At 42.2% G+C, this 9,485-nt stretch overlaps 1 protein-coding gene across 2 annotated transcripts in view; it reads left to right on the top strand.

The window, feature by feature from the left end:
• Window positions 1–6: 6 nt before the first annotated feature.
• Window positions 7–9,485, top strand: part of MSL2 (male-specific lethal 2 homolog (Drosophila)) — a 52,716-nt gene continuing 43,237 nt past the window's right edge. Inside the window, exon 1 of one of the 2 annotated variants that reach the window (XM_012000027.1) lies at window positions 7–365. In XM_012000027.1, the coding sequence (XP_011855417.1) occupies window positions 224–365 (142 nt within the window). In that variant the 5' untranslated portion in view covers window positions 7–223. Of the gene's footprint in view, window positions 366–750; window positions 911–9,485 lie in introns of those variants that run through there. The other variant, XM_012000028.1, reaches the window with a different exon arrangement.

The raw sequence follows: 9,485 nt of genomic DNA, 5'->3' as shown, positions 1-9,485 counted from the left end.
ATATTTTTGGAAGTCTCAGGGACGGAGGGGCGCCAAGGCCCCATGTGTGGGAGGATTGCTTCAGCTCCACAAACTTGCACGGATTTTGGTTACTTGTTTGGCCAATGGTTCGGCTCTGATTTCTTCCGAATTGTTGCAAATTCGCCATCGTTCCCTGGCTGCTTACAAAGTTGGATCCGGAATTTCTTTTCAACCGGGAGCCATTGGTGTCGAAGTGTCTGCAATGAACCCCGTGAATGCTACTGCTCTCTACATTTCCGCGAGCCGCCTAGTGCTCAACTACGACCCCGGAGACCCCAAGGCGTTTACTGAGATTAACAGGCTCTTGCCTTACTTCCGACAGTCCCTTTCGTGCTGTGTTTGCGGTGAGATGCTTTTTATTGTTCCCTTTTCAATGCTTGTTTTTAAAAAGCCTTCTGGGCAGTGGTAACGTGAGCGGGTCGACGGCCTGGTGGTTGGTATTAAGCTTTTGTTATTTGTGCCGCGCTGTGCGGTCATTAGTTTTGAAACTCGCCGAGGGACTTTTGCCCGGCATTTCAGAAAGGCAGAGAACCCTTTCAGACCGCTTTGTGCAGTGGCGTTAACGTTCAAAATGGTTTGATTCGCCTCGGTTCATCTGGTGGTAGTGGTTTAAGTGGGGGTAACATGCATGCACAATACTTTGCCGCGGGAGCTGATTTCGTACCTACAGCGGTTAAAAGTGGTTAAACATGACGAAGACATGCACATGTGGCGTGTTTGCATTTCCCCAAGCTGGTGTTACGTGGGAGTGGTGGGCTAAACTGATGAACCCACAGCTGGAGAACCCGGCGCGGAACTTTCCCCCGGGTTCCTCCCCAAATGCTTTGACGGTTTGACGGTTAACAGCAAGCCGGGGAAGGCTGGTGGTACTCGAAGTGCTTTTTAACTGGTGGGATTTTTACTTACCACGTTTTCATTTTGTGGTTTAACATACTTTGGCTTCGTCGAGGGTTATTTTAGATGTGTTTGTTCAAAAAATATTAACTCGTGGTAGGTAGGATACTTTTTAATTATTTTTAAGATAGAAGAGATATGCTAAATTGTCTAAGGAAGATATCTCAAAAGTGATAATTTGAGTGTTAACTGTGCAGGTATAATAATTACTTGCTTTTCGAAAAACCTGGACTGAGACGTTAATACAAAGGAAAGGGCAACTGGCAAAGCAGTAATATGTATGCTCTACTTAATAGTCTATCCGAAGTTTTGAAGTTTTGGTGATCCACTTGTTTAGTTAGAACCTGGGAAATTCAGGCACGTTAAGACTTCCGCTTTCTTTAAAATTAGATAAAGGAAGAAGAGTACTTTGGGACAGTTGTGGCTGAAGGGAGAAATAATATTCATTTGAGGTTTATCCAGCGTTCTCTATATAGATCCTGAAGCAAGACACTGAATGGGTGCAGAAGAGGTGGTGGTGTTTTTTGCAAGACAGGTACTTAATGTCATAAACATTTAAGTAACTGAGTAAGTCATTAAGTGCTGCTCTGACTGGTAACAGACACTTAACACCTATATAGAGGAATAGTCGCCCCGGGCAAATCACCTAACTGCCCTGGGCCTCAGTTTCTTGATGTGTAAAATGAGAATTTTCGGCTAGATTGAGTTTCCTTTCAGCTTAAGTTTTGCAAATGTAGGTGTATAAAAAATTTGCTTGATTTCATGGTAACCTCTCACTCTACTCCCGCTTTTTTGGAGTGCTTTTTTTTGTGTCCTCACATATTTTGATAGTTTGAGGACTGAGGAAATGGAGCTGCCATAACTTCCTTCTCCATACACTTTTTTTTTTCTTTTCCTTTGGTGACGGCCGTAGGGTGCTACTTTGGTGAGGTAGGGGGAAAGAGGGAGGGCCCACTCTGTCCTGCTGAAACAGCATTTGAGAGTGATGTCATTATCAGTTAACATTTGCAGAATCTGGTAGGTCACCTGTTTACTAGATGGGTGAGACTTAGCTCTCTAATTTAAGAGGGAAACGGTAGTTTTGAGTTGTGTAGACCACCACTATCCTAAAACTATTAAGAACCTCAGAGGTTTTAAGTTCTTATTAATAGCTTTCGGTTAGTAGTGGTGGTCTAATTGAACATTTTCCCAGGTTCTAACCTGGACTTTAAATAATGGCATTAAAGATAAAACTACATTTAAAAGTCCAACTGTAGCCTTTTTTGTTTTTATTTTTTGTCAGTCTTGGCAACACAAGGGGAATTTTTCTGACAGGGCTTTCTTATTTCACATAATCCTAAGGGGAATTTTTCTGACAGGGCTTTCTTATTTCACATCATCCTGTGGAAGATCTGTGAGTTCTGCTTCTCCCTTATAATTGAGTAGCTGGCATGGTTTCAGTAATAGGGATGTAGGTTCAGGTTTTTTTCCTCCCATCTCTTTGGACATAAGTCTGTGGTTATCAAGAGATAGAAAAAAAAAATCAGTTATTTGAATTTAGCTCCAGCATTTACATATCTTTGTACCAGGTGCGTACTAGACTTTTTTTCCTTAGATGAAAAGCATACGTGCATTCAAATTAATATGTGGATGTGCATGCAGTCTTATTTCATGAAAATAATACACATGTAAAAATGAAGTTTAATTCTGTCGTAATGCTTAATTAGGGAATTTGTTTCAACACGTTCTGTAGATTTCACCCGCTACTACCTTTTCATTCTTTTATTCAACTGTGGTTTTACGTAATTTTTGTTTTAACTGGATTGATGTTTTTGCCCTTTCAGACATGCTTTATATCTTCCTCTTTTTTTTCTTTTTTTAAAAATCTTTGTTTTCTTAAGTTTCTTCTGCCTAATACACTCCTTTTTTTTCTAAAGGCCTAACTCAACTCCCTGCCTCCTTGGTGAAATCTTCCTTGCTCACTGCAGTGAAAAGTTTCCTCTGGTCAGGTACCTGTAATCCCAGCACTTTGGGAGGCCAAGGTGGGCGGATCAGTTGAGGTCAGGAGTTGGAGACCAGCCTGGCCAACATAGTGAAACCCCATCTCTACTAAAAATACAAAAATTAGCTGTGTGTGGTGGCGGGTGCCTGTAATCCCAGTTACTTGGGAGGCTGAGGCCCATTGCCAGACATTGCTTGAACCTGGGAGGCGGAGGTTGCAGTGAGCGGAGATTGTGCCACTGCACTCCAGGCTGGGCGACAGAGTGAAACTCTGGCTCAAAAAATTAAAAAGTTATCTTTGTTCTCTTGTTCCAGTCGTAAGGTACTTATAACTCCTTTCAGTGCAGTTTTTATATCAGTTTGATTTTCCTGATATACATAATAAACTTCTTAGGGAAGACACCTTTTTCTTTTACATTTTTGTATTTCTTCTGCTTCACATTCTCTCCTGCCTAGTGACTTACATGTAGGTGTTTATGACAGCCTCAGAGGAAGAGATGAGGGAGGGAAAAAGCCCTTCAAACTTTGCAATTAGGTTGAAATTTGGCTTTTACTTACTGTGTAGGCGCATTGCTTTAACTTTTTGCCAGTTTCCTTTATCTCCTTCAAGTTTGTTTCTCCAAATTTGTGTTATGTGTGGGCTTATTTTTAAGTGGTTTGAAAAAACTTTTTATTGAGACAGGATCTTGCTGTGTTGCTCAGGTTGGAGTGCTTGCTCAGGTTGGAGTGCAGTGGTGCCATCCTAGCTCACTGCAGCCTTAAACTCCTGGATTCATGCAATCCTTCCACCTCACCCTCCTAATTAGCTAGAACTGCAGGCATGCACCATCATGCCCAGCTAAAGTTTTTGTGGTGATAGGGTCTTGCCATGTTGCCTGGGCATATCTTGAACTCCTAGGCTCAAGCTATGCTCACGCCTTGGCCTCCTAAAGTGCAGGGGTTACAGATGTAAGCCGCTGTGGCTCCTGGCCTGAAAAAAAAAATTTTTTTTTTTTTGAGACGGAGTCTTGCTCTGTTGTCCAGGCTGGAGTGCAGTGGCGGAATCTTGGCTCACTGCAACCTCCACCTCCTGAGTTCAAGCGATTCTCCTACCTCAGCTTCCCGAGTAGCTTGGGATTACAGATGCCTGCTGCCACCACGCCCAGCTAATTTTTGTATTTTTTGTAGAGATGAGGTTTCACCATGTTGGCCAGGCTGGTCTTGAACTCCTGACCTCGTGATCCGCCCGCCTTGGCCTCCCACAGTGCTGGGATTACAGGTGTGAGCCACCCCTGCTCGGACTGAAAAAAGTTTTTGAACCCATGAGAACAAGTGTACAGATTCAGTGTCTGGCATGTATTAGGTACTTAATATCCCAGCTTTGCACAGTAGAGAAAGGTGGGAGGAGGTGAGGGAAGAGACTATAAACTATCAGGTCAATTATTGTCAAACCTAGATTATTCACTGCAGTTACAGTTTTGTTATTATTGTTCTTTGATATGTTAATTAGCTGATTATTGTGCTTGTTTTTCAATTGGTTTGTATATTTAAACCTTCTGAAGCTTCTAGTGAATGGGATAGCCTTACTGTAGAGAATTATTGTACTTTCTAGGTCACAGAAAGTGACCAAGACAAAATCACTATGGGTACTATTTTTAAGTGTCGATTTCTCGCTCCTGTTCTAAATGTTGGACTTCCTTTATCAGAAAGTAGAATTGTTTTTTTCTTTTGATAACATGAGACTTGATAAATTTTGGCCTAAGGATTTTAGGTTTTCATTAAACTTGTAACTCTTCAAATGATGTAACAAGTCTGATGTATACAATCAAAAATCCTGTTAGGATTGGAGGGTCATGTTAAATGGAAAAATATTACTCTTGGAGATATTTGGAAATTATCATGGTCAAACCCAGGAACATGAATGTTTCCCTTTTTTTTTTTGGAGACGATCTTGTTTGGTCACCCAGGCTGGAGTGCAGTGGTGCAGTCATAGCTCACTGCAGCCTCAAACTCCAGTCCTCTGGCCTTAGCCTCCAGAGTAGATAACACTACAGGTGTGTGCCACCATATGTGGTTGGCTGATTTTTAAATTATTTTTTTGTAGAGATGTGGCCTTGCTGTGTTGTCTAGATTGGTCTTGAACTCACCTGGCCTCGGTCTCCCAAAATGCTGGGATTACAGGCGTGAGTCCCGGTAACCTGTACTATGTCTTTATTGGTCACCTGTGATGTTCTAGATGCTAGGATAGAATAAGACACGTGGCACAGGCCCTTATATATCGGTCAGTGTTATAGGGAAGACATTTAAGTAAACCAACAATTATTGGCCAACTACTGAGTAGAGGCATGTAAGCTATAACAAACCTCATGTGTCACGATAGAAAAGTTAGTAATTTTTTATTTTTGAGACAGTGTCTTGCTGTGTTGCCCAGGCTGGAGTGCAGTGGCATGATCTTGGCTTACTGGAACATTTGTCTCCCGGGTCCAGGTGATCCTCCCACCTCAGCCTCCCAAGTAGCAGGAACTACAAGAGTGCACCCCCGGGCCTGGTTGATATTTGTAGAAAACTTACCAGTTAACGTTTTTGTATGTGTAAAGTTTCAGAAATTAACCATAAAAGTGTATTTATTTCTGTAGAATTTGTTTTTGAACAGCTCTTTGGTCAGAGTTTAATCATTGGTGTTAAAACAGGGTCTATTTTAACAGTTTTTTTCTTGTTTACCTGTTTTCTGATCTGGGAAGAATTCTTTAGAGCACATTCATCTAGTATGCAGGTAAGGAAGAACTGTGTAGTTAGTAATTTTCTTGGCAGGTACAATTCAGCTATAGACAGCAGATATATCAGATCTAGTTTTTTTTAACTGTTTTATATATATATATATTTTTAAATTTTCTTGAGACAGGGTCTTCTTCTGTTGCCCAGGCTGGAGTGTGGTAGCATGATCATGGCTCACTGCAGCTCGATCTCTTGGACTTAAGCTGTCCTCCCACCTCAGCCTCCCAATTAGCTGGGACTATAGGCGTGCGCCACCATGCCCACCTTATTTTTGTGTGTTTTTTTTTTTTGTAGAGACAGTTTTGCCATGTTGCCCAGGCTTGTATGATCTCTTTTCCTAAGAAAAATCTATAAAAGTTCTAAAATATTTGCTCCTACTTGGGTATGTTTATGCAAGATGACATTGTCTTAGGGAAAGAACTCCCTAAATGGATTGTTCCTAGTGCTGAGATGAAAAGAGGTTTGATTCACAGCCCTTCATCTTACGGTAAGTTGAAAAGGTAATAATGGTTTAAATGATGGCTCAAGGCAGGCAGTATGGTACTGTAGAATTAGGCAGATGAGATTGTTTCAGTCTGGTAAGATCTGGTAGGTGTGGGACTTGAGTTGGGCCAAGAGAAATGGTGTAATGGATACTTTTTTTTTTTTTTTTTGAGACAGAGTCTTGCTCTGTCGCCCAGGCTGGAGTGCAGTGGCTTGATGTGGGCTCCAGCAATCCTCCCACCTCAGTGTCCTGAGTAGCTGAGACTACAGGCATGTGCCATCAATGCCCTGCTAATTTTCAGATATTCTGTAGAGATGGGGTTTTACTGTATTGCCCAGGCTGGTCTTGAATTCCTGGCCTCAGGCAGTCGTTCCGCTTTGGCCTCCCAAAATGCTGGGATTATAAGCATGAGCCACTGAACCCAGCCTGTTAGTGGATTTTTTTTTTTTTTTTGAGACGGAGTCTTACTCCCTTGCCAGGCTGGACTGCAGTGGTTCGATCTCGGCTCACTGCAACCTCCGCCTCATGGGTTCAAGCGATTCTCCTGCCTCAGCCTCCTGAGTAACTGGGACTACAGGCATGCTCCAACATGCCTAGCTAATTACTGTAGTTTTAGTAAACATGGGGTTTCACCATGTTGGCCAGGATGTCTCGATCTCTCTACCTCGTGATCCCCTAGCTTGGCCTCCCAAAGTGCTGGGATTACAGGCATGAGCCACTGCACCTGGCCTAGTGGACATTTTTAAGTAAGTCCTGAAGGAGAAAACCTTTGGCTTGTGTGAACAGCAGTAAATTGGGTTTATCTGGAATGAAGAGCCCTTGTAGGAGAGCCCTTGCCCTATAGTGGTTATTCAGGAGCGTTTTGTGTGGAACATTTTGATCCCAGGCTAAGGAATGTGACATTCAACCTGTAGACCTGTTTCTTTCTTTCTTTTTTTTTTTTTTAAATACTACAGGCCACCTGAATCAAAATCACCTAAAAGCTTATTAAAATCCAGATTTCCTAATCATTACACCAGACTGATTGAATTAGAATCTCTGTGGACAGGCCCTTGTAATCTGCATTTTAACTGCCCATCTTGATTGGGATGAGGATTTGCAAACCAGTGTTGTAAGCATTTGAAAAACAGTATTTAAGTAGGATAGTGATACGATTGAAATCGTTTTAGAAAATATTAATTTAGAGATGAATTTTTTTTTTTTTTTTTTTTTTTTTGAGATGGAGTCTTGCCCCGTCACCCAGGCTGGAGTGCAATGGTGTGATCTTGGCCCACTGCAACCTCCATCTCCTGGTTCAAGCGATTCTCCTGCTTTAGTCTCCTGAGTAGCTGGGACTACAGTCGCCCGCCACACCCGGCTAATTTTTTTTTTTTTTTGTATTTTTAGTAGAGACAGGGTTTCACCATGTTGGCCAGGCTGGTCTTGAAGTCCTGACCCCAGGTCATCCTCCCACCTCCACCTCCCAAAGTGCTGGGATTACAGGCGTGAGCCACTGCGCCCGGCCAAATGTGGTTTGTTTGGAGTCTCTAATAAGAGGATTCTTTAATGAGGCCTGAATAGAGTGGTGGGAGTGAAAAGAAAGGGAACAACATAAAATGAAAAGGGAACATTTGATCATTCTTATGGTTATCATAACATTTTAATTTGAAATGTGTTATGCCGTCTTTGTCATAGCTGGGCTTGTCTCATTGTGAATTGATTAAATGAGATGTTTTCTAGTCTTACATTGGTGAGTATGTCTAGCACAGTGCTTTCACATAACATATACTTGATAAAATGTATAGCTAATCCTCCATATCTGTGGGTTCTGCATTTGTGGATTCAAGCAACCTTGGATCTAAAATATTTGGGAAAAAATTGCGACTGTACTGAACATGTATGGAGTTGTTTTTGGTCATGATTCCCTAAGCATTACAGTATAACAAGTACTTACATAGTATTACATTGTTTAGGTATTATGAGTTATCTGGAGATGATTTAAAGCAGCAGTTCCCTACCTTTTTGGCGCTAGGAACTGATTTCATGGAAGACTATTTTTCCACGGGTTCGGGGGATGGTTTCAGGATGATTCAAGCACATTGCACTTATTGTGCACTTTATTTCTATTATTATTATATTGTAACATATAATGAAATAATTATACAATTCACTATAATGTAGGATTAGTGGGAGCCCTGAGCTTGTTTCCTGCGAGGGTCCCATCTAGGGGTGGTGGGAGACAGTGACAGGTCATCAAGCATTATTCTCGTAATGAGTGTGCAGCCTAGATCCCTTGCATGCACAATTCACAGTAGGGTTTGTGCTCCTTTGAGAATCTAATGCTGCTGCAGATCTGACAGAGCTCAGGTGGTAATGCGAGCAATGGGGAGTGGCCGTGAAGCTTTGCTTGCTGGACCCAGTTCACTTCCTGCTCACTTCCTACTGTGCAGCCTGGTTCCTAACAGGCCAAGGACTGATGCCTGTCTATGGCCTGGAGGCTTGGGGACCCCTGATTAGAAGAATAGAGGAGGCTATACTTAGGTTAAGTGCAAATACTATGTCATGTTATATCAAGGACTTGAGTATCTGCAGATTTTGGTATTCAAGCGAGATGCTGGAACCAATCACCCATGGATATCTAGGGACAGTTATACAATGGTGTTGAAGAACTGACAAAACCTGGCAGTTTGATACAGACACATGGGAAGAATTGAAGGAGTCGAAAGGTGATTTAGTTCATATCAGAAATGAAGTAAGGAAGGATGTTGATTTTTGGGGAACCTGAAGAGTTGAGGCAGTCTAGGTTTGAAGTAATGTAAGGATAGCCTAGTTAAAGAATTCTTCGGGGATTTTAGCAATATGGTTGTGGTAATTGAGCTAAATATTCTGCAAAATAGCCTTGCCATTGTTTTGATAACCTCTTTTAGAACAACTTTTTTTTTTTTGCTTCCATTTTGCCCAAGTCACCTTCTCTGTATGTAATTGTCTCCATTGATTTTATTTTTGTCTTCTGGAATAATTCAGAAAGCCTTTGATAAAATTTTGCCCTTCGATGTTGGAAGACAACTTTGTCATTTCTGAGAAGTTGTGTCCTGGCCGGGCGTGGTGGCTCACGCCTGTGATCCCAGCACTTTGGGAGGCTGAGGCAGGTGGATCATCTGAGGTCAGGAGTTTGAGACCAGCCTGGCCAGCATGGCGAAACACTTGTCTCTACAAAAAATACAACAATTATCCTGGCGTGCTGGTGTGCACAGAATTGCTTGAACCCAGGAGGTGAAGGTTGCATTGAGCCGAGATTGCGCCAGTGCACTCCAGCCTGGGTGACAGTGAGACTCTGTCTCCCCCTCCCCTTCCCTCCGCCCTGCAAAAAAAA

This window comes from Mandrillus leucophaeus, unplaced genomic scaffold (genome assembly GCF_000951045.1).
Source record: "Mandrillus leucophaeus isolate KB7577 unplaced genomic scaffold, Mleu.le_1.0 Scaffold612, whole genome shotgun sequence".
In the NCBI taxonomy this organism is placed as follows: Eukaryota; Metazoa; Chordata; class Mammalia; order Primates; family Cercopithecidae; genus Mandrillus; species Mandrillus leucophaeus.
Note: the sequence above shows the minus strand (reverse complement) of the source record. Positions and strands in the feature narration are given on the sequence as shown.